We start from the raw sequence: 27,982 nt of genomic DNA, 5'->3' as shown, positions 1-27,982 counted from the left end.
GCTGGAGTGCAGTGGCATGATTTCGGCTCACTGCAATCTCCGCCTCCCAGGTTCAAGTGATTCTCCTGTCTCAGCCTCCCGAGTGGCTGGGATTACAGGCGCCCACCACCATGCCCAGCTAATTTTTGTATTTTTAATAGAGACGGGGTTTTGCCATGTTGGCCAGGCTGGTCTCGAACTCCTGACTTCAGGTGATCTGCCTGCCTGGGCCTCCCAAAGAGCTGGGATTATAGGCATGAGCCACCAAGCTCGGCCCTGGATTTTTTTTTTTTTAATTATACTTTAAGTTTTAGGGTACATGTGCACAACGTGCAGGTTTGTTACATATGTATACATGTGCCATGTTGGTGTGCTGTACCCATTAAATCGTCATTTACATTAGGTATATCTCCTAATGCTATCCCTCCCCCCTCCCCCCACCCTGGATTTTTTAAAATGCCTTAAAAACATACAATGAAATGTTTTCAGCCTTAAAAAAAAAAAAAAAAAGGAAATCCATACTACAACAGGGATGAACCTGAGGGCATTATGCTACGTGAAATAAGCCAGTCACAAAAAGACAAAAATTAGCTGGGTGTGGTGGCACATGCCTGTAGTCCTAATTGCTCTAGAGGCTGAGGAAGGAGGATCACTTGAGGTCCAGAGCTCAAGGTTACAGTGAGATATGATCCTGCCACTGCACCCAGCATGGGCCACAGAGCAAGACCTCCTCTCTAAAAATAAATAAATAAATAAATAACAAATACTCTATGATTTTTTTTTTTTTTTTTTTGGAGATGGAGTCTCACTCTGTCACCCAGGCTGGAGTGCAGGGGCATGATCTTGGCTCACTGCAACCTCTGCCTCCTGGGTTCAAGCGATCCTCCTGCCTCAGCCCCCCTAGTGGCTGGGACTACAGGTACATGCCACCATGCCCTGCTAAGTTTTGTATTTTTTGTAGAGACGGGGTTTCGCCATGTTGGCCAGGCTGGTCTCGAACTCCTGAGCTCAGGTGATCCGCCCACCTCGGCCTCCCAAAGTGCTGGGATTATAGGTGCGAGCCACCGTGCCCGGCCTCTTTTTTTGATTTAATAAAGTTTTATTTTTGCAAATGTACATTTGGTTGGACCTGTTCATGTATCATCACCAGCAGCTATAACATCTCCACCCTTGGTATTTCTGATGTAAATTACTTGAGCTCTGTGCTTTGAAACCAATTTGTTAAGTCCTTTACTAAGGTTCTCCTGAAGGGCTGCCCTGGCCAGGAAGCCTCGAATCTTCAGTTTCTCAGAGACCACAGCAGGGCTTATAAGTTTATGGTTAGGAACTTCCTTACAGAGTTTGTCATAGGTAGGTTTGTCAAACACGACTCAGTTATTGAGCTTGTCCCGGACTTTGCCTTTGGACCACTTCTTCTTTTGGGCCCTGCCCCAGATTTGTTCACTGAATCCTTTGTCTTTCTTAGCGACTTTCCAGGGTCTTCGTTCTTCTTGTCATTCTTGGATAGCACTGCGAAGCTCAGAGAGCAGCAGCGAACCCTTTCTTCCCTCCCTCCCTCCCTTCCTTCCTTCTCTTTCTTTCTTCTTCTTCTTTTTTTTTTTTTTTTTTGCAGAGATGAGGTCACCCTATGTTGCCCAGGCTGGTCTCAAACTCCTGGGCTCAGGCAATCCTCCTGCCTCAGGCTCCCAAAATGCTGGGATTACAGGCGTGAGCCACTGTGCCTGGCCCAGATTCCACTTAGATGAGGTACTTAGGGAGTCTAATTCATTAAGACAGAAAGTAGAAAGGCAGTTACCAGGGGTTGGGGAAGGAAGGATGGGGAATTGTGTTCAATGGGTAAAGAGTTTTAGTTTAGCAAGAGGATAAAGTCCTTGAGACTGGTTGCACAACGTGAATATATTTAACATCACTGAACTGTACATTTAAAAATGGCTAAGATGGTTAAGTTTTTTTTTTTTTTTTTTTGAGATGGAGTCTCGCTGTCGCCCAGGCTGGAGTGCAGTGGCGCCATCTCGGCTCATTGCAAGCTCCGCCTCCGCCTCCCGGGTTCACGCCATTCTCCTGCCTCAGCCTCCCGCATAGCTGGGACTACAGGCGCCTGCCACTTCGCCCGGCTAATTTTTTGTATTTTTAGTAGAGACGGGGTTTCACCGTGTTAGCCAGGATGGTCTCGATCTCCTGACCTCGTGATCCGCCCGCCTCAGCCTCCCAAAGTGCTGGGATTACAGGAGTGAGCCACCGCGCCCGGCCTAAGTTTTATGTTATACATATTTTACCACTTTTTCTTTTTTTTGTTTTTAGACAGAGTCTCGCTCTGTCGCTAGGCTGGAGTGCAGTGGTGTGATCTCGGCTCACTGCAACCTCTGCCTCCCAGGTTCAAGCGATTCTCCTGCCTCAGCTCCCTGAGTAGCTGGGACTACAGGCGTGTGCCATCATGCCCAGCTAATTTTTGTATTTTTAGTAGAGATGGGTTTCCACCATGTTGGCCAGAATGGTCTCGATCTCTTGACCTCCTGATCCGCCCACCTCAGCCTCCCAAAGTGCTGAGATTACAGGCGTGAGCCACTGCGCCTGGCCAATTTACCACTATTTTTTAAAAAGTGGTGATAACACCATTAACTCAGCAGAGTTCTTGTGGGGATTCATTGAGGGGAGCTGTGGCCAGCTTCTTAGGGTAAGGCCAGCCTCATGGGCCTGTGACCTGTACAGAACCATAGGACCCCGTGCTCAGACAAGCCCTGCAGTTAGTTTAATGCTGCTGTCGCCATCTTAAAGTTCTTTTTTTTTTTTTAAGACGGAGTCTCGCCCTGTTGCCCAGGCTGGAGTGCAATAGTGCGATCTCGGTTCACTGTAACCTCTGTCTCCCAGGCTCAAACAATTCTCCTGCCTCAGCCTCCCAAGTAGCTGGGATTACAAGTGCGCACCACCATGCCCGGCAAATTTTTGTATTTTTAGTAAAGACGGGGTTTCACCATGTTGGCCAGGATGGTCTCAAACTCCTGACCTTAGGTGATCCACCCGCCTCGGCCTCCCAAAGTGCTGGGATTACAGGCGTGAGGCACCATGCCCTGCCTTAAAATTCTTTTTTTTTTTTTTAAACTTTTTTTTCTCTAAGAGACAGAGTCTTGTTCTGTTGGCCAGGCTGGAGTGTAGTGGCGGGATCATAGCTCACTGCAGCCTCAATCTCCTAGGCTCAAGTGATCCACCTCAGCCTCCTGAGTAACTGAGTAGGACTGCTGGCGTACGCCCCTATACCCGGCTGATTAAAAAGATTTTTTTTTTTTTTTAAGAAATGGGGTCTTGCTATATTAGCCAGGCTGGTCTGGAACTCCTGACCTCAAGCGATCCTCCCATCTTGGCCTCCCAAAGTACAGGGATTGCAGGCATGAGGCAACATGCTGGAAGGCTACAATGTTTATTGCACACTTTACTATGCCAGGCCCTAACCACGTCTTGCAAGCCTTCACTCATCTCCTGGGTTTAAGGTGAGAACACTGTAGTCAGAAGCCTTGGGACTTCTGAAGGCCTCACAACCAGACAGCAGCTGAAGGGTATGAATTGGCAATTTGGACTCCAGATAGGTGTTGGTGCCACTAGATGGTGCCAAAAGTAAATGATGATGCGCTGAATGTGCTCTGGGCCTGGGAGGCGGTTGTATGGGAGATTATAGGAAGTGATGTTAGCAAAGCTCCAATCATCACTAAGAAAGCACACCACCACCCCTCCTGAGAGGCAGCAGCATGAATGGTCAGGTGTCCTGGGTTCAAAGCCAGACTCTGTCACTTACAAGTTGCACAAGTTTGCATAACTCTTTAAATTGATGAAATTAAAAATGAATAATTGTATAGAAAATTCGAGGTAACGCAGGTCTATAACGAGAATAATAAACTCCTTTTTTTTTTTTTTTTTTTTGAGACGCAGTCTTGTTCTGTCGCCCAGGCTTGAGTGCAGTGGCACGATCTTGGCTCACTGCAACCTCTGTCTCCCGGGTTCAAGCGATTCTCTTGCCTCAGCCTAGTCAGGATGGTCTCGATCTCCCGACCTCGTGATCCACCCGCCTCTGCCTCCCAAAGTGCTGGGATTACAGGCGTGAGCCACCGAGCCTGGCCCAGATAAACACTTTTTTAAAAAAATTATTTTATTTTTATGTTATTATTATTATTATTTGAGATGGAGTCTCGCTCTATCGCCCAGGCTGAAGTGCAGTGGCACAACATCACCATTTCTTCAGATAAGAAAGCCGAGGTAGAAGGGGTAGGAGAGGCTAAACAGCGGATTGAGACCGAACCCAGGATTCGGACCTAATCATCACACCGCTCTACCTTTCTTTTTAGACTTAATCCCGTGCTCCAGACCCTTCTCAATTTCCTTTCTGGGCCCCGAGAGGGTGGACGGCCTGGCATTTCCTAGGATCCAAGCCCTGGGCATAGCGGCCGCCCGAGGTATGGAGCCCAAAGAAGCCCCAGGCAAGTCTGACTCCGGAAATAGTCGCAGCGCCGGCGGTCGCGTAGTGGGTTGCCAGGGCGCCGCCCTGGAAGTAGAGTGCAGCGCGGGGCGGGGCGGGCCGGTGCGCCTGGCAGTCGGCTGCGTCCTCCTGCGAGCGCCGGAGAGGGGCTGGAGGGGGGCGGGGGCGCGGCTGGAGGCATCCCTGCAGGGCGCTCCTCCGAGTCCCTCGGCGCTCTGAGCCCACAGGTGAGGTCCTGTCCCCCAGGCCGCCGCCTCCCGGGCACCGAGGGTGTGGCTGCGCGCGGGCTGGCGAGTGCGCATGGGTGAGAGAGTGTGGGCGCCAGTATCTGCGCGGCTGCGAAAATGCGGTTCAGATGCTGCTTGCCGGATCCGAGTCCTCCAGGAAGCCCGCGCTGACCACCGTGCCTTTCTCCCTCCGCTGAGTTCCTATGACTTACCTCGTGCTGTCCGACTGTTGTAATTGCATCATTATGTTTATTATTTGTTATCCCAGACTTTCATTGTTCCTACACGTTTCCCATTCGTTTGCAATCTGTGTTGTTTCTGTTGGCATCTTTTGCAGGGCGCAGTGTACCTGTGGAGAGAACTCAGGGCAGGAGACAAGAGACTTGTGTCTTCCCTCTAGGTGACTGGACCAAGACATTTCCCCTCTCTGATTCCCCATCAGCTAAGAGGGCAGGGCGGGGTAGTCATCCTTTTCCATAGAGTAGCTGGGGCATTAGAGGAGATTAATTCTGGAAGTGAAAGTATCTTATCATTGTTAGCCCTTTTGGCATTTGCACAGCAGGTTCTTTGCTCAGGAAACGTTTGATGAGCACGTTATGGTGCCGGGTTGTGGCGGTACAAAAAGATGGGCCCCGGCCGTGCACGGTGGCTCACGCCTGTAATCCCAGCACTTTGGGAGGCCGAGGCGGGAGGATCACGAGGTCAGGAGATTGAGACCATCCTGGCTAACACGGTGAAACCCCGTCTATTCTAAAAATACAAAAAAAAAAAAAAAAAAAATTAGCCGGGTGTGGTGGCGGGCGCCTGTATTCCCAGCTACTCGGGAGGCTGAGGCAGGAGAATGGCGTGAACCCGGGAGGCGGAGCTTGCAGTGAGCCGAGATTGCGCCACTGCACTCCACCCTGGGCGACAGAGCGAGACTCTGTCTCAAAAAAAAAAAAAAAAAGATGGGCCCTGCTCTGCCCTCAAATTAGACACTGGTAAGCCGTCACTGTGGAGCATGGTACTGTCACCCAGTGCGGGCGTGGAGATGGACAGTGACAATACCGCTGTGAGCGAATGCCCTGCTCAACGTGAAGTCATCACTGACATTGTTATTACTTTATTTATTTATTTATTTATTTTTAGACGAAGTCTTGCTTTGTTGCCCAGGCTGGAGTGCGGTCACTCTCAGCTCACTGCAACCTCTGCCTCCTGGGTTCAAGAGATTCTCCTGCCTCAGCCTCCCGTGTAGCTGTGATTACAGGCATGCGCCACCATGCCCGGCCAATTTTTTAAATTTTAGTAGAGATGGGGTTTCGCCATGTTGGCCAGGCTGGTCTCGAGCTCCTGACCTCAGGTGATCCGCCCACCTCGGCCTCCCAAAGTGCTGAGATTACAAGCGTGAGCCACTGTGCCTGGCCATATTCTTGGTTTTTTTTTTTTTTTTTTTTTTTTTTTTTGAGACCGTCTCGCTCTGTCACCCAGGCTGGAGTGTGCAGTGGTGTGATCTTGGCTCACTGCAACCTCTGCCTCCCGGGTTCAAGCAATCCTCCCACCTCAGCCTCCCAGATAGCTAGGATTACAGGCGCCCACCACCACTCCCGGCTGATATTTGTATTTTTAGTAGAGACAGGGTTTCATCATGTTGGCCAGGCTGGTCTTGAATTCCTGACCTCAGGTGATCTACCCACCTTGGCCTCCCAAAGTGTTGGGATTACAGGTGTGAGCCACCGTGCCCTGCTAAGAATCTATATTTCTTTTTTTTTTTTTTTTTGAGATGGAGTCTCACTCTGTTGCCCAGGCTGGAGTGCAGTGGCGTGATGCCAGCTCACTGCAACCTCCACCTCCCAGGTTCAAGTGATTCTCGTGCATCAGCCTTCTGAGTAGCTGGGATTACAGATGTGCACCACCATGCGCAGCTAATTTTGTATTTTTAGTAGAGACGGGGTTTCACCCTGTTAGCCAGGCTGGTCTTGAACTCCCGACCTCAGGTGATCCACCTGTCTTGGCCTCCCAAATAATCTGTATTTCTAACAAGCTCCAGGTGCTGCTCACGCGTGGGCCATGCTTTGAGTAGCACTGGACTAAATGATTGCTTATAACCCAAGTGCCATGGAGAAAATAAAGTGACAATGTGGTGGAGTCAGGAGGATTGAGATTGAGTGGTTGGGGAAAGCCACTCTGAGCAGTTGACTTTTGAGAAGGGACAAATCTGGAGGAAGAGCAAAGGCTTAAGACAAAATGCAGCCTGTGGGGTGTCAGGAGCTGAAAGAAGGCCAGGGGTTAAAGACGGTTGGTGAGAGACAAGGCCTAAGAGGTGATGGTCCAGATCTGCAGGGCTGGCCTCGTAGGCCATGGAGGACCACTAGCTTCATTCTGAATGCAATATGAAGCTACTGTGGGGTAGTGAGCAGGGTGACATGGTTAGTGTTGTGTGTGTCACACATCGGTCCGCTGCTGGGTGGGAAATGGGTTGTAGTGGAGTGAGAAGAGTAGCAGGGGACGGAGTGGGGCCTGCTGCAGTTGCCCAGGAGAGAGGGGACATTATGGGAGTGGAGGATGGATTTGGAATCTTCTGGAGTGGAGCTGACCTGATTTGCTGCTGGATCAAATTAACCATCCCTTCCTTCCCCGGCCACAGTTGAACTGCGATGTGTTGTTGAAGCCCTTTGCCGCAGGCAGGTCTCACAGCTTGTTAAATGTGTCTCCTGCGCTCCTCGCCCCCATCTGGGCTCTCAGTTTAATGTCTGTCTGTTACAGGCCTGGCACTGAGTGGCTGTCAGGGCTGTGTGGGTGGATGAGAAGTTAGACCACCAATGGCCCTGATATCCAGGGTGTTCGTGGGAAACCTTCTCTTTGAGCTCATGACGATCCTACCCAGTTGCCCCAGGAGCGAGACCCAGGTTGTCTTCTGAAAATAACCAGCAGCTCTCTGGTTTCCGGATGGCTTTCTGTGGTTGACACACCTCAGGTGGTGACAGCCCCAACTCCAATTGTGAGCTGCATTCAACATAAAAGGTCAATATGTCACTCTCTGTTTTTCCTGGTTAGGTTTTTATGATGCTCAGTTTAGAAAGTGGCATAAGATTGAGATGCATCAATTCACGTGAACCAGGAGAGAGAATAACACGTTACTCAGTACCCTTAACCCCACTTCCGTTTTCTGTTTTAGGAGGAAGCAACAATAAAACAATCTGACATCAGGTATTTATTTACTTTTCAAAGGAAAACGGCTTAGTATTGCTTGGGGTTGGGAAGGAATCACCCATTCTTCCACACAGTGGGGCGTGGCCCGGTGGATCACTTGTCTACACACGATTTTGGAGCCCCACACTAGGCCTGGCTGGCTGCGTGCCCGACATGAGAACAGACACGAGTCAGCCCACTCCTGAGCCAGCCCGCTCCTGAGCCAGCCCGCTCCTGAGCCAGCCCGCTCCTGAGCCCGCCCGCTCCTGAGCCCGCCCGCTCCTGAGCCCGCCCGCTCCTGAGCCCGCCCGCTCCTGAGCCCGCCCGCTCCTGAGCCCGCCCGCTCCTGAGCCCGCCCGCTCCTGAGCCCGCCCGCTCCTGAGCCCGCCCGCTCCTGAGCCCGCCCGCTCCTGAGCCCGCCCGCTCCTGAGCCAGCCCGCTCCTGAGCCAGCCCACTCTGCTGCCCCGCAGGAGGTTGCTATCTAATGTGGGAGGCACATGTGAAATAACAGTTGCCATCTGGGGTGGGAGGGAAGCGTGTAGGCTGTCCACAGGCTGCACACTCTCCTCTTCTTTTTATTCTCTGGCCCCCATTTTCCTCATCTGTAAAATGGGGAGAATTCCTGCTGTATTAGTCTTTTCTCATGCTGCTAATAAAGACATACCCAAAACTGGGTAATTTATAAAAGGAAGAGGTTTAATTGACTCACAGTCACAATCCTGGTGGAAGGTGAAGGAAGAGCAAAGGCACATTATACATGGTGGCAGGCAAGAGAGCTTGTGCAGGGGAACTCGCATTTATAAAACCATCAGATCTCACGAGATTTATTCACTACCACGAGAACAGTACGGGGGAACCACTCCCATGATTTGTTTATCTCCACCTTGCCCTGCCCTTGACTCGTGGGGATTATTACAAGTCAAGGTGAGATTGGGATACAGACAAATCATATCATCTGCCTTTGGGCATCACATGAGACGATAATATACACAGTGGAGAAGAATATTCATAAACTACCCCACCCAGTACCTGACACATGCTAGAGCTTAATAAGTGGTAGCTTTGCCAGGCGCGGTGGCTCACACCGGTAATCCCAGCACTTTGGGAGGCCGAGGCAGGCGGATCACGAGGTCAGGACATGGAGACCATCCTGGCTGACACAGTGAAACCTCGTCTCTATTAAAAATACAAAAAATTAGCCGGGCATGGTGGCATGCGCCTGTAGTCCCAGCTACTCGGGAGGCTGAGGCAGGAGAATCGCTTGAATCGCTTGAACCTGGAAAGTGGAGATTGCAGTGAGCTGAGATCGCGCCACTGCACTCCAGCCTGGGCGACAGAGCGAGATGCCATCTCAAAAAAAAAAAAAAAAAAAAAAAGGTGGTAGCTTTTGTTCTTCATGATGATATAAATTTGTCATTCCTTACTCTGTGCAGGCATGGTTGAGCTCCAGTGCCCAGCCAGGGCCCTGGCTAGAATTACTCCAGCCTAACCACCTGATGATAAGAGATTGGAAGCTTGTGGTTGAAACCTAGAAAAAAGGCTGGGCGCGGTGGCTCATGCCTGTAATCCCAGCACTTTGGGAGGCCGAGGCGGGCAGATCACAAGGTCAGGAGATCGAGACCGTCCTGGCTAACACGGTGAAACCCCATCTCTACTAAAAATACAAAAAATTATCCGGGCGTGGTGGCGGGCGCCTGTAGTCCTGGCTACTCGGGGGGCTGAGGCAGGAGAATGGCTTGAGCCCAGGAGGCAGAGCTTGCAGTGAGCCGAGATCGCGCCACTGCACTCCAGCCTGGGTGACTGAGCGAGACTCCATCTCAAAAAAAAAAAAAAAAAAAAAAAAAAAACCTAGAAAAAGCAGGTGGGGAGCCTGCAAAGAAAGAAGGAAAAAGATGTCAGCTGGGCACAGTAGCTCTGAGCCACCTGTAATCCCAACACTTTGGCAGGCTGAGGTGGATGGATCACCTGAGGTTAGGAGTTCAAGACCAGCCTGGACAACATGGTGAAACCCCACCTCTACTAAAAATACAAAATTAGCTGGGCATCGTGACGGGTGCCTGTAATCCCAGCTACTCAGGAGGCTGAGGCAGGAGAATCGCTTGAACCTGAGAGGCAGAGGTTGCAGTGAGCCAAGATTGCGCCACTGCACTCCAGCCTGGGCAGTAGAGCTAGACTCCATCTCAAAAAAGAAAAAAAATATGTTTAGAGTTTTTTCAGAAGACGGGAACTCTGTTTCTATCTTCCTTGGCATCCCTTTTGACGAGAGTAAGGATTTAGTTTGTTTTAATGCCGTGATATTGTTAGGTAAAATGGTTAGTAGAAAGTATGACACAAAGTAGCAATTTTGTAAGCATTAGTAAATAATGTCAAGGAAATTAACCAAACTGCTTTGAGAGTCTCAACTTGTTAAATCTCAGTTGGCTCAGTTGATCTGTCAAGACACTTGTGGCTGACACATGGCCTTTTTTCATTTTTTTCTTCATTAATTAAATCAAGAATTTTGCTCAGGGAAGGTGATCATATCCCCAACTCAGGAATAAATCCTAATTAGCCTAACCCAGTTTGATATGCTCATTCCCTTGCCAGTGGGTTTTTGTTGTTGTTGTCGTGGTTGTTGTTTCTGAGATGGAGTTTGCTCTTGTTGCCCAGGCTGCAGTGCAATGGTGCGATCTTGGCTCACCGCTGTCTCCGCCTCCTGAGTTCAAGCAGTTCTCATGCCTCAGCCTCCCGAGTAGCTGGCATTAGAGGCATGCGCCACCACACCCAACTAATTTTGTATTTTTAATAGAGACGGGGTTTCTGTTGGTCCGGCTGGCCTCGAACTCGTGACCTCAGGTGATCCGCCCATCTCGGCCTTCCAAAGTGCTGGGATTACAGGTGTAAGCCACACCACTTGGCCAGCCTATGTTTGTTTTAGGAATTGGTGGGGATACAATTTTGGCCAGTGAGAGAGCTATATATGTTTTTTGTTTGTTTGAGACAGAGTCTTGCTCTGTTGCCCAGGCTGGACTGCAATGGTGCAATCTTGGCTCACTGCAAGCTCTACCTCCCAGGTTCACACCATTCTCCTGCCTCAGCCTCCTGAGTAGCTGGGACTACAGGCGCCCGCCACCATGCCCAGCTAATTTTTTGTATTTTTTTAGTAGAGAAGAGTTTTCACCATGTTAGCCAGGATGGTCTTGATCTCCTGACCTCGTGATCTGCCTGCCTCGGCCTCCCAGAGTGCTAGGATTACAGGCGTGAGCCGCTGCACCCAGCCCATATATGTATTTTTAAAAAGGAGTATTATTGGTCTTTATTATTATTATTATTATTTTTGAGACGGAGTTTTGTTCTTGTCACCAAGGCTGGAGTGCAATGTCACGATCTTGGCTCATTGCAACCTCTGCCTCCAGGGTTCAAGCGATTCTCCTGCCTTAGCCTCCCAAGTAGCTGGGATTACAGGCGCCCGCCACCATGCCCAGCTAATTTTTGTATTTTTAGTAGAGACGGGGTTTCGCCATGTTGGCCAGGCTGGTCTCGAACTCCTGACCTCAGGTGATCCACCCACCTTGGCCTCCCAAAGTGCTGGGATTACAGGCATGAGCCACTGCGCGCAGCCTGTTTTTATTATTTTTGATACGGAGTCTCATCCTGTTGCCCAGGCTGGAGTGCAGTGGTACAATCTCGGCCCACTGCAAACTCTGCCTCCTGGGTTCAAGCAATTCTCCTGCCTCAGCCTCCTGAGTAGCTGGGATCACAGGCGCGCGCCACCATGCCCGGCTAATTTTTGTATTTTTAGTAGAGATGGTATTTCACCATGTTGGTCAGGCTGGTCTCGAACTCCTGACCTTAGGTGATCCACCCACCTCAGCCTTCCAAAGTGCTGGGATTACAGGCATGAGCCACTATGCCCCACGCCCTGTCTGGCCTTTATTTTTTTTCCAGAAGATTTTCTCACATAAAAAGAAACCCTGAAAAAGAAACAGGCTTTTTCCTCTCCTGGAAATGTAGCTGTCTTGACTGGGCTTGGCTGAGGACAGAGCCAATTTTCTGAGGATGGCAAAATGGAAAATGGGAAGAACTCAAGCTATTGGTGATGATATCAAGCCCAGAAATTACCAGCTCTGGAGCCTTTGTAGATATTATTAATGTGACGTAATCAATTATCTGTATTGTTTAAAAAAAAAAATGGAAGGGGTCCAGGTGCAGTGGCTCACACCTGTAATCCCAGCACTTTGGGAGGCAGAAGGGGATGGATCACTTGAGGTCAGGAGTTTGAGACTAGCCTGGTAAACATGGTGAAACCCCGTCTCTACTAAAAAATACAAAAACTAGCCAGGCGCGGGGGCATGTACCTGTAATCCCAGCCACTTGGGAGGCTGAGGCAGGAGAATCGCTTGAACCCAGGAGGCGGAGGTTGCAGTGAGCCAAGATGGTGCCATTGCACTCCAGCCTGAGTGACAGAGCAAGACTCTGACTCAAAAAAAAAAAAAAAAAAAAAAAAAAAAAAAGGCCAGGTGTGATGGCTCACGCCTATAATCCCAGCACTTTGGGAGGCCGAAGCGGGTGGATCATGAGGTCAGGAGTTCAAGACCAACCTGGCCAACATGGTGAAACCCCCATCTCTAGTAAAAATACAAAAATTAGCTGGGCGTGGTGGCAGGCGCCTGTAGTCCCAGCTACTTGGGAGGCTGAGGCAGAGAATGCTCGAACCCAGGAGGCGGAGGTTGCAGTGAGCTGAGATCGCGCCACTGCACTCCAGCCTGGGCGACTGAGCGAGACTCTGTCTCAAAAAAATAAAATAAAAAATACATTAAAAAAAAAATGGAAGGGGTGTGTGGGGAGCTTTGGAGCAAAGCTCTTTCTGCTGCATGTACTTGTTTCAGACAAGTTAGGACTTCCCCATAAGTTTGTGGGGACACAGCTTAACCCTTAACACATCTCTATGGGAGCGACTGTCAAAAGCAGAGTCAGGTTAAAGGGACTCACCTGGAGGGTTTACCCACTCCCTCCCTCATGCACTGAATATTTACTGAGGGCCTTGCCTGTGCCTGGGCTTGTGCTGGAGATGTTCAGGTCAGGCAGGATGGACGGGGGGCTTTGATGCACATGTCCACATCACAGCCTGGAAAGATTCTGTGCAGCTGGGCGCGGTGGCTCACGCTTGTCATCCCAGCACTTTGAGAGGCCGAGGCAGACGGACCACCTGAGGTTGGGAGTTTGAGACCAGCCTGGCCAACATGGTGAAACCCTGTCTCTACTAAAAATACAAAAATTAACCAGGCATGGTGATGGGCGCCTGTAATCCCAGCTACTCCAGAGGCTGAGGCAGAAGAATTGCTTGAGCCCAGGAGGCGAAGGGTGCAGTGAGCCAAGATCGCTCCAGCCTAGGCAACAGAGTGAGACTCTGTCTCAAAAAAAAAAAAAAAAAGAAGAATCGCTTGAACCCAGGAGGCAGGGGTTATAGTGAGCCAAGATGTGCCACTGCACACCAGCCTGGGCAACAGAGCGAGACTTTGTCTGAAAAAAAAAAAAAAAAAAAGTCAAGCAAGAGTGGGAACAGGTGACTCAGAGTCCCACCCTCCTGTGTTTATAGAAGGAATGTACTTAAAGGGCTGAAATGCAAGGTAGGCAGTTCTGAGTGCCAGCAAGGATGGCAGGAGAGGAGACAGAAGGTCTGGGGAGGGCACCTTAGCTCCATCCAGCTAAGGCTGAGAATGGCTCTCTGTGGAGGGAGTGACCTTTGAACTGTACCTTGCATGATTGGTAGGAGTTGGAGAAGAGACAATGCAGAGGGGCCGTTCCAGGTGGGGCACAGGGTGCACACAGGCTTGCAGGTGGGAGGAAAGGGTCGGCAGGTGTGGGAAGGGGCTGAGCTCAGCTGGAGCGAGGGGTGTGTGCCATGAGGGGTGGTATGGCAGCTTGAGAAGGCCAGCTGGAGCCAGTAAGTAATACAGTTCAGAAATTCTTACTGTAATGGGAAGACTTTTAAGAGCATCTTTTGGTGTACATTTGTTAAACAAGATGCCAGCCACTGAATATTCTGGCTAGTTACGGTTTTGTCATAGTATTCTTAAAATGGTTAAAGAGGCCAGGCACGGTGGCTCATGCCTATAAATCCAGCACTTTGGGAGGCTGAGGTGGGCAGATCGCTAGAGCCTGGGAGTTTGAGAACAGCCTGGCCAACATGGGGAAACCGTGTCTCTACAAAAAATACAAAAATTAACCGGGTGTGGTGGCACTCGCCTGTAGTCGCAGCTACTTAGGAGGCTCAGACAGGAGAATCACTTGAACCCAGGAGGCGGAGATTGCAGTGAGCCGAGATCATACCACTGCACTTCAGCCTGGGTGAGCAGAGTGAGAACCTGCCTCAAAAAAACAAAAACAAACAAAAAATGGTTAAAGAGTGTCTTCTTAATGTGTGTGATGTACATTTCATCTTTGTGTTAACTTTTAGGGAAGAAGGAGGGGCCGGCGTCAGTGACGTCAGCGAGACCGAGGTGAGCGTGGGCGTTGCCAGTGGTGCTCTGTCAGTGCCTATGGTAGGTACAGCCTGAGACGGCCCCTTAGGGACCATTTGCCCACACGGTGGGAGAGAGGGCACGGGGCCTGGGAGGGACACCTGATGGTCTGGCTAAAGCACCTGCCCCAGTTGCTTAGTGAAATGTGGATGAGGATGTTTGGCCCGTCTGCCTTGGTGGGTTTGGGTTCTCACACCTGGAAGCGTTGAGGCCTGGGGAAGCACTGTGTGAGAATCGCGCACAGCCTTCCTGGTCTCCAGTCACTACTCTTCTGTCACCTCCAGGTAGATGTCAGTGGCTGGTGTGAGGTCACCCACTAAGATGCTTGCTTTAAGTACAACGTGTGAACCATGCAGCCTGGACGGCGGTGGTTGGGGGGTGGTCCCCAGGCCGCAAGCAGGATTCATCAGGAAATCACAGCTGTGGAGGCTGAAATCACATAGTGAAAATGAAAAGTCCCCTGAGCCATTGGCGTGGCCCCCGTGTCTGCGGGTGTGAGGGGTGTGGAATCGGCTCACGCTCTGGGATGCAGCTCCCGTGGCCCCCATGTCTGCGGGTGTGAGGGGTGTGGGATGGGCTCACGCCTGGGATGTGGCTCCCGTGGCCCCCGTGTCTGCAGATGTGAGGGGTGTGGGATGGGCTCACGCTCTGGGGTGTGGCTCCCGTGGTCCCCATGTCTGCGGGTGTGAGGGGTGTGGGATGGGCTCACGCTCTGGGGTGCGGCTCCTGTGCTTTTACTGTCACCTTGGTGTGACTGCTGAGGTTCCACATGCACCATGTCGGATCACCTAACAGCAGTGCTTTATACAGCACCTTGTAGCTTGCAGAGAGCGGTTCTGTTTATTGCTCATTGACCCTGTGACCTGGGTGTTGTCATCATCCTGCCAAAGGCCAGGTTCACAGAGGGAGGTGATGGGCTGTGTGGAGAGAGGCGGCACTTTAGAGTAGTATCACCCTGGCTTTGAATCAGGGCACCTGGACTCCCTTGAGTCTGTTTCCTTCTCTTCTCTTCTCTTTTTTTTTTCGTTTCGTTTCTTTTCTTTTCTGACAGAGTCTTGCTGTGTCGCGCAGGCTAGAGTGCAGTGGTACGATCTTGGCTCACTATGACCTCCGCCTCTCGGGTTCAAGCAATTCTCCTGCCTCAGCCTCCTGAGTAGCTGGGATTACAGGCACATGCCACCACGCCCAGCTAATTTTTGTATTTTTAGTAGAGACGGGGTTTCGTCATGTTGGCCAGGCTGGTCTTGAACTCCTGACCTCAGGTGATCCGCCCGCCTCAGCCTCCCAAAGTGCTGGGATTGTAGACATGAGCCACTGCACCCAGCTGAGTCTGGTTCTTACACAGGCTCTTAACTGTTGAGCCTCAGCTTCCTCACTGGTGCAGTGGGGATGATGATGATAATAGTGAATGTCTCTTGAGTGCTTTTTTTTTTTTTTAAGACAGGGTCTCACTCTGTCCCCCAGGTTGGAGTGCAGTGGCGTCATCCTGGCTCACAGCAGCTTGACCTCCCAGATTCAAGTGATCCTCCTGCCTCAGCCTCCCAAGTAGCTGGGACTGTTGGTGCATGCCACCACGCCCAGCTAATTTTTGTATTTTTTTGTAGAGATGGGGTTTTGCCATGTTGCCCAGGCTGGTCTCAAACTCTTGGGCTCAAGTGATCCGCCTGCCTCAGCCTCTCAAAGTGCTGGGATTACAGGCGTGAGCCACCGCGCCTGGCCAGAAGATTGTCTTAAGTACAATGTGTGAATGGTACAGGCCAGATGCCTGTGGTGTGGGGGTCGCCAGGGTGGGGAGGCAGCCTCATGTAGCCTTCCTGGTTGGAGCCGGGGTGGGAGCCTTGACTCTTGGGCTGCCTGAGCAGTTTGAAAACGAGACTTTTCAGAGCAAACCGAGGTCCAGAGTCCTCCTATAACTATGATAGCTCCGAGTCCCACAGTGGCGCTGACAGGCCTGGGACTGCAGCCAGTTTCTCCATCTGAACTGAGCATCCCTCACTTGCCAGGCATGGAGCTGGGCCCTGGGCACATGGCAGTGAAGAAGAAAGCAAGCCAGCTCCCTGGCTCCCAGCAGGGACAGCAGGTGCTCGATACAGAGCTCCAGGGGTGCCGAGGGGTCCAGCACCTTGTTTGGAGGGTCAGGGAGGCTTTGTGGAGCAAGGACATTCATTTATGCTGGCAGATGAGTGGGAGACGGCTTAGCCAGGCAGAGATCGAGGGCAGCATGCTGCAGGCGGAGGGGCCCCGTGTGTGCGAGGCCTGTGGCAGGAGAGAGAGTGGGCAGAGAAGCCCAGCGTGGCAGAACAGAGGGTAAAGGAGAAGGTGGTGTGAGGTGGACCTGGGGAAGCAGGTGAGGGCCAGGGGTCTGTGTGTTTAAGTGCCCCGGAGAGTCATGGAGGTTATTAAATGGGAGTGATGTCATCAGATAAACAATTTTTTTTTTTGAGGTGGAGTCTCACTCTGTCACCCAGGCTGGAGTGCAGTGGTGCGATCTCCGCTCACTGCAATCTCCGCCTCCCGGGTTCACACCATTCTCCTGCCTCAGCCTCCCGAGTAGCTGGGACTACAGGCGCCCATCACCACACCCGGCTAATTTTTTGTATTTCTAGTAGAGACAGGGTTTCACTGTGTTAGCCAGGATGGTCTCGATCTCCTGACCTCCTGATCCACCCGCCTCGGCCTCCCAAAGTGCTGGGATTACAGGCATGAGCCACCGTGCCTGGCCCAGATAAACACTTTTTTAAAAAATTATTTTATTTTTATTTTATTTTATTTATTATTATTATTATTATTTTGAGATGGAGTCTCGCTCTATCGCCCAAGCTGGGGTGCAGTGGCGCAATCTCTGCCCACTGCAACCTCCACCTCCCAGGTTCAAGTGATTCTCCTACCTCAGCCTCCCGAGTAGCTGGGATTACAGGCGCATGCCACCATGCCTGGCTAATTTTTTGTATTTTTAGTAGAGATGGGGTTTCACCGTGTTAGCCAGGATGGTCTCAATCTCCTGACCTCGTGATCTGCCCATCTTGGCCGCCCAAAGTGTTGGGATTACAGGCATGAGCCACCGCGCCCGGCCTATTTTTATTTTTTGAGATGGAGTCTCGCTCTGTCGCCGAGGCTGGAGTGCAGTGGTGCGATCTCAGCTCACTGCAACCTCTGCCTCCCGGGTTCAAGCGATTCTCCTGCCTCAACCTCCCGAGTAGTTGGGATTATGGGTGCGCACCACCACACCCGGCTAATTTTTGTATTTTTAGTAGAGACAGGGTTTCACCACATTGGCCACGCTGGTCTTGAACTCCCAACCTCAGGCGATCCGCCTGCCTCGGCCTCCCAAAGTGCTGGGATTACAGGCATGAGCCACTACGCCCAGTCCAGATAAACACTTACTATGGTCACTCTGCAGTTACAGAGGGTGACTTGAAGTAGGGAGACAAGCAGTGCCTGGAGGGATGTGGGACAGGCATGCTGATCCCCACTCACCGATCGGAAGTCGGCCCGAGGGTCCCCTTCTCAGGGTGGCCCTCCCCACCTGCCCTGTCTGTGGCTCTCAGAGCCCCATGTGCCCCTCCTTTGTGGCTCCTGGCGCACTTGCAGTTGAACACTCCCGGGTGGTGATTTGGTGGCTGCCTGTATCTCCCACCAGACCAGGGTTTCTCAGCCTTGGCACAGTTGACATTTGGGGCTGGATAATTGGTTGTGAGGGGTCATCTGTGCAGTCGGACATTGAGCAGCATCCCTGGCCTGGACATGCCCGATGCCAGAGGCATCCCCTGGTCATGACAACCAGACTCTCTAGACATTGCCAGGTGTCCCCTCGGAGATGGAATCACTCCTGGTTGAGAACCATTGCCGGGGTAAGATCGAGTTTGGGGTGGGCGTGCTGTTTAGAGGATTCCTTGGTTTTAAGGGGAAGTGAGCTGTTGAAGTTTCGTAGCTCTAATATTTTGATCTCTTCCAGGATTATGGCAGGGAAAGTAAAATGGGTCACTGATATCGAGAAGTCAGTGCTGATCAATAACTTTGAAAAGAGAGGATGGGTCCAAGTGACAGAAAACGAGGACTGGAATTTTTACTGGTAAGCATACACAGCAGGGCTGGGTTGTTTCTCTGAGGCTTACGTATCGGTTTTACTAATTCCAGTGCCTCCCAGAGAGTGGCCTCAGAGCCAGTGTCTCCTGTCATTGTGCCATCTCCCCGCACACATTTTTCCTTAAGGTTTTTTGTGAGAGTATGTGTTGTGGTGTGTTCCCACATCACTGTGTTCACCCTGGGATATGAAGTCCAGGGTGTTTCAGCGCAGCAACCCTGTGGGGAGTTTGGGTGAGAAACAAGAGCCTCAGCCCTCCCCTTCCAGTGAGCGTGCATTATAGCTGGGCCAGAGGACAGGACAGAGTCTTGCTCTGTCACCCAGGCTGGAGTGCAATGGTGCGATCTCAGCTCATTGCAATCTCTGCCTCCTGGGTTCAAGCGATTCTCCTGCCTTAGGTTCCCAAGTACCTGGGATTACAGGCACCACCACACCTGGCTAATTTTTTTGTGTTTTTAGTAGAGACGGGGTTTCACCATGTTGGCCAGGCTGGTCTTGAACTTTGTGATCCACCCGCCTCGGCCTCCCAAAGTGCTGGGATTACAGGTGTAAGCCAAGCGCCTGGCCGCATTTTTTTCTTTTTTTATAGAGACAGGGTCTTGCTATGTTGCCTAGGCTGGTCTTGAATTCCTGGCCTCAAGGGATCTTCCCATCTCGGCCTCCCAAAGTGCTGGGATTACAGGCATGAGCCACCATGTCCGGCCATGAATAAGAAGCAGTTTGGAGTTATTCTTTTTTTCTTTTTTGGTCATAAAGCTGCTGTTTATTTATTTATTTATTTATTTATTTATTTATTTATTTATTTATTTCAGGGGCAGAGTCTCCCCATGTTGCCCAGGCTGGTCTCAAACTCCTGGACTCAAGTGATCTTCCCACTTCAGCCTCCCAAAGTGTTGGGATTACAGGCGTGAGCCACTGTACCCAGCCTTCGGAGCTATTCTCAACAACAGCAAAAAATGGAATGAGATGAAGAAAAAGGCTAAACAGTGTAATAGTCTTGGCTGATTGATACATATATATTTTTTTCTTTCTTTCTTTTTTTTTTTTTTTGAGATGAAATTTCGCTCCTGTCACCCAGACTGGAGTGCAATGGGGCAATCTCGGCTCATTGCAACCTCCACCTCCCAGGTTCAAGCGATTCTCCTGCCTTAGCCTCCCTAGTAGCTGGGATTACAATCATGTGCCACCACGCCTGGCTTATTTTGTATTTTTGGTAGAGACGGGGGTTTCTCCATGTTGGTCAGGCTGGTCTCGAACTCCCGACCTCAGGTGATCCGCCTGCCTTGGCCTCCCAAAGTGCTAGGATTACAGGCGTGAGCCACTGTGCCTGGCCAAGCTAATTGATATTTTGAGAGCTCTTGTTCTGGCCGTCATGCCCGTAATCCCAGCACTGTGGGAGGCAAGGCCAGTGGATCACTTGAGGCCAGGAGTTGGAGACCAGCATGACCAACATGACAAAACCTTGTCTCTACTAAAAATACAAAAAAACTAGCTGGGTGTGGTGGTGCCTGCTTGTAATCCCAGCTACTCGGGAGACTGAAGCAGGAGAATCGCTTGAACCCAGGAGGTGGAGGTTGCAGTGAGCTGAGATCGCGCCACTGCACTCCAGCCTGGGTGACAGTGAGACTCTGTCTCAAAAAAATAAAGAAATAAATAAATAAAAAAGAAGAGCTTCTGTTCTAAGCACTAAATGTACAATCAGGTTTACAGAAAAATTGGTTGGGGTAAAATACTGGAAACAACTAAATGTTAAACAGTATGTGGGGGTGGGTTAAGTACTTTGAGTGGATTATGGTGCAGCCGTTAAAATAATTACGATGGGCTGGGCACAGTGGCTCATGCCTGCAATCCCAGCACCTTGGGAGGAGTTTGAGACCAGCCTGGGCAGTATGCTGAGACCCTGTCTCAAAAAAATTAGCTGGGTGGTGGGGTGCCTGAGTACAGTGACTCATGCCTGTAATCCCAGCCTTTTGGGAGGTGGAGGCAGACAGATCTCTTGAGCCCAGGAGTTTGACACCAGCCTGTGCAAATGGTGAAACCTCATCTCTACAGACAAATACAAAAATTATCCAGGCATAGTGGTTCGTGCCTGTAGCCCCAGCTACTTGAGAGGCTCAGGTGGGAGGCTTGCTTGAGCCCAGGAGGTCAAGACTGCAGTGAGCCTTGATTGTGCTACTGCACTCCAGCCTGGGCAACAGAGCGAGACCCTGTCTCTAAAAGAAAGAAAGTAAGAGAGAAAATAAAGATGGCGGCCAGGCGCGGTGGCTCACGCCTGTAATCCCAGCACTTTGGGAGGCCGAGATGGGCGGATCACAAGGTCAGGAGATCGAGACCATCCTGGCTAACACAGTGAAACCTCATCTCTACTAAAAATACAAAAAAATTAGCCGGGCGTGGTGGCGAGTGCCGGTAGTCCCAGCTACTCGGGAGGCTGAGACAGGAGAATGGCGTGAACCCGGGAGGCGGAGATTGCAGTGAGCCGAGGTCACGCCACTGCACTCCAGCCTGGGCGACAGAGCAAGACTCCGTCTCAAAAAAATAAATAAATAAAAAGAAAATAAAGATGGCTGCAAAGTTCTTGCCACTACTTCACTCTAAAGTTGAGGTCTTTGTCCTTCCCTCGTGAAAGACTCTTTGACCACACTGACCAGTGGAATACAGTAAAAATCATACATGCCTGGGCCCAGGCCAGTTCCTCTGTTGGAAACATGTGGGTGCCCTGAGCTGTCCTGTGAGAAGGTGCCATCCTGAAGCCCTCGTGCCACAGCGGCCACAGGTAGGTGTTGTGCATGGCAGTGCAGCTGTGCCCGCCTTCCAGCCTCCAGCTCGGCCTGCCAAGGTGTTAGACATGAAGAAAGCCTTCTGGGACCCCCAGCTCATCCCATCGGCTGGCTCTAAACTTCTGAATGACCTCAGTCAGTGCCACAAGGAGGAGTAGAATTGCTCAGCTGAGCCCTGCCCCAATTCTCAGCCTTCCAAAGTGCTGGATTATAGGCCGGCATGGTGGCTCATGCCTGTAATCCTAGCACTGTGGGAAGCCAAGTCGGGCAGATCACCTGAGGTCAGGAGTTTGAGACCAGCCTGGCCAACGTGGCAAAACCCCGTCTCTACTAAAAATATAACAATTAGCGGTGTTTGGTGGTTCATGTCTGTAATCCCAGCTACTCAGGAGGCTGAGGCAGGAGAATGGCTCGAACCTGCGAGGCAGAGGTTGCAGTGATTCAAGATCGTGCCACTGCACTCCAGCCGGGGCAACAGAGTAAAACTCTATCTCCAAAAACAAATAAACAAAACAAAACAAAATGCTGGATTACAGACGTGAGCCACTGCGCCCGGCCAGCTCTTTATTTTGAAAAACTGATAAATAAAGGGAAAGAATCAAGCACTGATTCTGTGTTTTGTGTATGAACTGTTCTTGAGGCACCTAGATTGTTGATGAAGGGAAGCTTGTCCCTATAGAAGTATTCCTGCCATTGCCAAGCACGGTGGCTCACACCTGTAACTGCAGCACTTTGGGAGGCTGAGGCGGCAGGATCAGTTGAATCCAGGAGTTTGAGACCAGCCTGGGCAACATGGCAAAACCCCATCTCTGCAAAAAAAATTATAAAAATTTAGCAGGACACGGTGGCCCCTTCGTGTAGTCCCAGCTACTTGGGAGGCTGAGAGAGGAGGATTGCTTGAGCCTGGGAGGCAGAGGTTGCAGTGCGGCGAGATCAAGTCATGACACCCCAGCCTGGGCAATAGAGCGAGACCCTGTCTCAAAAATAAATAAATACATACATACATACATACATATTGCTTTTTTAGTTCTGATAATTATATAAAATAGGATATCACATAATAAAACATGGAGTCTTGAACCGTTAGAGAATCTTACAGAAATGCTTTGGATGAAATAATATGATGTCTGGGAATTGGTTCAGAACATGCCAGTGCTGAGGGGGGTGGAGGTTCAGAGTAAACGAGACTGGCCACGTGCCGTTAACTGGTGAAGTGGGGCAATGGGGGTCCCTTAACGCTTTCTCTCTCCTTCTGAGTGTGATGGAGGTTTTCCATAATAAAAAGTCAAAAAAGATTCCCTTTATTCTAGCCATCCTGGAATCCACAGCAACCCTTCGGGGGCTCCGGGCACCCTCTCTAGGGTGGTGCTGTGGGGTGGGGGTAGGCTGAGGGCACAGGGACCACAGTGCAAGAGGCTGGGGCCACTTGCCATGTTTTGTGACTCTGGCTCTGAGCGGGGGCCAGCCCTTCCTCCGTACCCCTTCCCTGCTTCTCGGAGGGTTGGTGAGGACAGGTGTGTGGCGGGGAGACTGTGGCTTTCTCAGAGGCTCAGAAGGAATCTATTTCTCTTTCAACTCTGTCGTCCCCAACTTGCCCCTTCAGCAGACTCTCCAAGAATATCAAGTACTGACTCAGGGCCCTTAAATAACCCCTGTGATTTTGTTTTTAAAGGGTCCTTGACCTTCCTGAATTTCGGTACAGATCCTGTTTAAATGAGTTTCCTGACTTCAGAGTCTGAAAAGGGTATATCTTTTATTTGTTGACAGTGTTATCATTAATCCATGTTATCACTAATCAATAAACATCTATTGAGTGCCTGCTCCGGGCCAGAGAGGGAAACAGCTCAGAATCAGCACAGCTCCTGGCCCTCACAACACTTGGGTCCCGGCTTGTCCCTGGGCACCCATTCTCTGCTGCTGTGGGCTGGGCAACCCCTGGCTCAGGTGCCAGGGGATGTGGGAGTAGTGGGGAAGGGTGCTGAGGGTTCAGGGTGTTTGCGGGGCCGGGAACAAGGACTTCTGCCACACAGACATCACTGCCAAGTGTCTCTCCTGCTCATCTCTTTCAGGATGAGTGTGCAAACCATCCGAAATGTGTTCAGCGTCGAAGCTGGATATCGGCTCTCAGATGACCAAATAGTCAACCATTTTCCAAACCACTATGAACTGACCCGGAAGGACCTGATGGTGAAGAACATCAAAAGATACAGGAAGGAGCTGGAGAAAGAAGGGAGTCCTCTGGCAGAAAAAGATGAAAATGGAAAATACCTCTATCTGGGTTTGTGCGTCTTCCACCAGCTCATGTTTTCAGTAAACAGCTGAATTTTTTCTTTGGGGCGCGAGGCACTGAGGTGGTGACTGTTGGCTTTGATGCGTGAGCATGTCCACGCGAGTTGTGGTGGCACCTGTTTCATTTCAGGGGTCTCCAGAATGAGGGAGAAGGAGGGGCCTGAGTGTGGCATCCTAGTTTCTGTGAGTGCCTTGGGAATTGCCTGGCATGGCGTTTTTTTTTTTTTTTTTTTTTGAGACGGAATCTCACTCTGTCATCCAGGCTGGAGTGTAGTGGCGCGATCTCAGCTCACTGCAACCTCCGCCTCCTGAGTTCAAGCAATTCTCCTGCCTCAGCCTCCCAAGTAGCTGGGACTACAGGTGCCCGCTACCATGCCCAGCTAATTTTTTTTTTTTTTTGTATTTTTAGTAGAGATGGGATTTCACCATATTGGCCAGGCTGGTCTCGAACTCCTGACCTTGTGATCCACCCGCTTCTGCCTCCCAAAGTGCTGGGGTTATGGATGTGAGCCACCACACCCAGCCAGCATGGACTTTGTGTAAGCCAGAGGATGCCCTCAGCGCTCAGCCTGGGGAAATACTTCTTGAGCCACAGGCTGCCACGAGGGCTCATGACTGTGTCTGGCTATACCCAGGGAAGACAGTGTGTCCCTGTCCAGTCCGGGATAAAAGCTGGACTGAATAGTTTCAGATTTCTTCACAAACCTCGGTAGAATTCTCTATCGGATCTCCCTGGGCCTCAGCTTCCTCATCTGCTAAATGGGAATTATTACAGGGTTTACAGTAGCTCCCAGGTGGCCGTGGGGATTGAAAAATACAGGTTTGTAAGGTGCTTAGGTAGGCTCTGTAAATGTAACTTGTGAGTGTTGCCCAGGGATTGTGAAGCAGAGGCCCTTGTTCTGGTAGCTGCTGGGTTGCGGTGAGGGACACTAATCCCACAGGCCCTGGAAAGGCAAGGGCAAGATCTTTCTGTTCATGGCCACTGTTGGGCTGGCTGCTTACCAGTGCTGGGTGTCTTTGCCTTGCAGACTTTGTTCCGGTCACCTATATGCTGCCCGCTGACTACAACCTGTTTGTAGAGGAGTTCCGGAAGAGCCCGTCCAGCACCTGGATCATGAAGCCTTGTGGCAAGGCCCAGGGAAAGGGCATCTTCCTTATCAACAAGCTCTCACAGATCAAAAAGTGGTCCCGGGACAGCAAGACATCTTCGTAAGTGTGGGCAGCCACCCACTTTGTGTGCCAGGTCCCAGTTCACCGTTTTATGCTGTTCTGCAGTCTTTGTGGGTTTTTGTTTGTTTGTTTTTTTTTGACAGAGTCTCGCTCTGTCGCCCAGGCAGGATTACAGTGGCACAATCTCAGCTCACTGCAACCTCCGCCTTCTGGGTTCAAGCGATTCTCCTGCTTCATCCTCTCGAGTAGCTGGGATTACAGGCATGCGTCACCACGCCCAGCTAATTTTTGTATTTTTTTTAATAGAGTTTTTTTTTTTTAATAGAGATGGGGTTTTGCGGCTGGGCACGGTGGCTCATGCCTGTAATCTCAGCCCTTTGGGAGGCCGAGGTGGGTGGATCATGAGGTCAGGAGATCAAGACCAGCCTGGCCAAGATGGCGAAACTCCATCTCTACTAAAAATACACACAAAAAAAAAATTAGCCGGGTGAGGTGGCAGGTGCCTGTAATCCCAACTACTCAGGAGGCTGAGGCAGGAGAATTGCTTGAACCCAGAAGGCGGAGGTTGCAGTGAGCTGAGATCGCGCCATGCACTCCAGCCTGGGTGACAGAGTGAGACTCTGTCTAAAAAAACAAAAAGAGAGAGAGGTGGGGTTTTGCCCTGTTAGCCAGGCTGGTCTCAAACTCCTGACCTCAGGGTGATCCACCCACCTCGGCCTCCCAAAGTGCTGGGATTACAGGCATGAGCCACTGTTCCTGGCCTGTTCTGTGGTCTTTGGCCACGAGCCACACAGCCCATGCTTGCTTTTGCAGGCGTGCGTCATCTGTCACGTGGCGTCACAGTGGGGTTCTGTGGTTGTCTTCGTGTGATTAGTCCCAGACTCTGCCCAAGGCAGGCTATGAAGAAGGGTGTAGGTCATGGGCCAGGGCCTGCAGCCACTTTTCGATTACAGGCTGGTGTGAGAACCGCTCAGTCGTGGTGGTTCTGAGGCAGCGAGGCACCTGCCAAAGTCCTGGGACTCGTGGCCCTAGGGTCCTGGGTTTGAAGCCCAGTCTCACACGAAGTGGCTGAGCGTATTTTGTTCTTCAGACTCTCCATGTCTTACATTCTCCATCTGAGTAAACCGGGGACACCAGCAGCACCACTGCCATGGGGTTGTGGTGGGGATGGAACGAGTTAACACGTGAAATATGAAGCATCTGGGAGGAGCCGGGCACAGCCGTTGGGCACAGCTGAGCAAGTGGTGGGGCAGTGGCCTCGTGGCAAGCCCAGGGGCCTGGGTCTGCTGGCTTCTCTGTCTTTGTTTTTTCTCAGCTGCTCAGAAGTGCCTGGGGCCCACCAGGGCAAAGCTTCTGTCTGATCCTTTTCCAGTGGGGAGATGACTCACTTGTCAGGAGTTCCCAGGGTGACAGGAGACACCTTCTCATTTTATAGCACGTTTACTTTTTTTTTTTTTCTTTTGAGATGGAGTCTCACTCTGTTGCCCAGGCTGGAGTACAGTGGTACAATCTCAGCTCACTGCAACCTCACGCCTCCCAGGTTCAAGCGATCTGCCTACCTCAGCCTCCCAAGTAGCTGGGATCACAGGCGCCCACCATGCCTGGCTAATTTTTTTATTTTTAGTAGAGATGGGGTTTTACCATGTTGGCCAGGCTGGTCTCGAACTCTTGACCTCAGGTGATCCACCCACCTTGGCCTCCCAAAGTACTAGGATTAAAGGGGGTGAGCCACTGTGTGTGGCCTAAAAAAAAAATTTTTTTTTTTTTAAGACGGGATCATGGCTCACTGCAACCTCAACCTCCTAGGCCCAAGCGATCCTCCCACCTCAGCCTCCTGAGTAGCTGAGACTATAGGTACACACGACCACACCTGGCTAATTTTTCTTTTTTGTAGAGGTAGGGTTTCATCATGTTGCCCAAGTTGACTCAAATTCCTGGGCTCAAGTGATCTGCCTGCGTCAGCCTCCCAAAGTGCTGGGACTACAGGTGTCAGCCACCATGCCCGGCCATGCTTAAATCTAATTACACTTTGCCAGCCCCCAGATGGCCAGCCCCAAGGAGCATTTCCCTGAGTGGACTCCTGGGGACTGTCCTGCGGCTGCTTGCACTGTCCCCTGGGGCAGGGGGTGTGTCCTCCATGGATACACCCCACCCCCATTTCCTTCCTGATGACCCAGCCCCTCACAGTGAGAGGCTGGGAGCGTGTTGCCAGCTGACGAGATGCACCTTTGGTCTTTACCATCTGTTTTTTTTCTAGTAGCTTGATTTTTTTTTTTTAATTTTTTTTTTTTTTTTTTTTTGAGACAGTGTCTCGCTCTGTCTCCCAGGCTGGACTGCAGTGGCGCGATCTCAGCTCACTGCAACCTCCACGTCCCAGGTTCAAGCGATTCTCCTGCCTCAGCCTCCTGAGTAGCTGGGATTACAGGCACCCGCCACCACACCTGGCTAATTTTTGTGTCTTTTAGTAGAGACAGGGTTTCACCATGTTGGTTAGGCTGGTCTTGAACTCCTGACCTCGTGATCCTCCTGCCTCGGCTTCCCAAAGTGCTGGGATTACAGGCCTCCAGTAGCTTGATTTTTTTAGAGCAGTTTTAGGTTTACTGCACAATTGAAGAAGATACAGAGATTTTTTTTCCTATACCCCTTCCCCCACACATGCACGGCCTCCCCGCTTATCAGCATCCCCCACCAGAATTGTTAAAGTTAGCAAACTGATTAGCTGGGTGTCGTGGCACATGCCTGTAGTCTCAGCTACTTGCCAGGCTGAGGTGAGACTATCACTTGAGCCCAGGAGACTGCAGTGAGCTGTGATCGCACCACTGCACTCCAGCCTGGGCAACACAGCAAGACCGTCTCAAAAAAAAAAAATTTGGCCATGTGTGGTGGCACAAGCCTGTAATCCCAGCACTTTGGGAGGCCAAGGCGGGCGGATCACTTCAGGTCAGGAGTTTGAGACTAGCCTGGCCGACATGGCAAAACCCTGTCTCTACTAAAAATACAAAAATTAGCCAGGCATGGTGGCTGGCGTCTGTAATCCCAGCTACTCGGGAGGCTGAGGCAGGAGAATCGTTTTAACCCAGGAGGTGGAGGTTGCAGTGAGCCGAGATCACGCCAATGCACTCCAGCCTGGGTGACAGAGGAAGACTGTGTCTCAAAAAAATATATATATAAATAAAAATTGGCAGACTGACACCAGCCCATCATCACCCAAAGGCCATAGTTCACATTAGGGTTTACTCTTAGTGTTGTCCATTTTGGGAGCTTAGGCGAATGTATAGTGACATGGATCCACCATTATTTTATTTATTTATTTTTT

At 50.9% G+C, this 27,982-nt stretch overlaps 1 protein-coding gene and 1 pseudogene across 6 annotated transcripts in view; one reads left to right on the top strand and one right to left on the bottom strand.

Moving 5' to 3' along the window:
• Positions 1-1,112: 1,112 nt before the first annotated feature.
• LOC134758229 (small ribosomal subunit protein eS25-like) lies at positions 1,113-3,785 on the bottom strand (annotated as a pseudogene).
• Positions 3,786-4,521: 736 nt separating this feature from the next.
• The window catches only part of TTLL1 (TTL family tubulin polyglutamylase complex subunit L1), a 49,336-nt gene continuing 25,875 nt past the window's right edge, over positions 4,522-27,982 (top strand). The window contains exons 1-6 of one of the 6 annotated variants that reach the window (XM_055374800.2): positions 4,526-4,671; positions 5,009-5,071; positions 14,280-14,364; positions 18,299-18,415; positions 23,277-23,485; positions 24,525-24,705. In XM_055374800.2, coding sequence (XP_055230775.1) covers positions 18,303-18,415; positions 23,277-23,485; positions 24,525-24,705 — 503 coding nt within the window. In that variant the 5' untranslated portion in view covers positions 4,526-4,671; positions 5,009-5,071; positions 14,280-14,364; positions 18,299-18,302. Of the gene's footprint in view, positions 4,672-5,008; positions 5,072-6,118; positions 7,858-14,279; positions 14,365-18,298; positions 18,416-19,239; positions 19,416-21,056; positions 21,204-22,858; positions 22,952-23,276; positions 23,486-24,524; positions 24,706-27,982 lie in introns of those variants that run through there. The other 5 variants (XM_031005617.3, XM_055374801.2, XM_055374802.2 and 2 more) reach the window with 5 other exon arrangements.

Source organism: Gorilla gorilla, chromosome 23 (genome assembly GCF_029281585.2).
Source record: "Gorilla gorilla gorilla isolate KB3781 chromosome 23, NHGRI_mGorGor1-v2.1_pri, whole genome shotgun sequence".
Lineage (NCBI taxonomy): Eukaryota > Metazoa > Chordata > Mammalia > Primates > Hominidae > Gorilla > Gorilla gorilla.
This window is presented reverse-complemented; position numbering and strand designations above follow the sequence as displayed.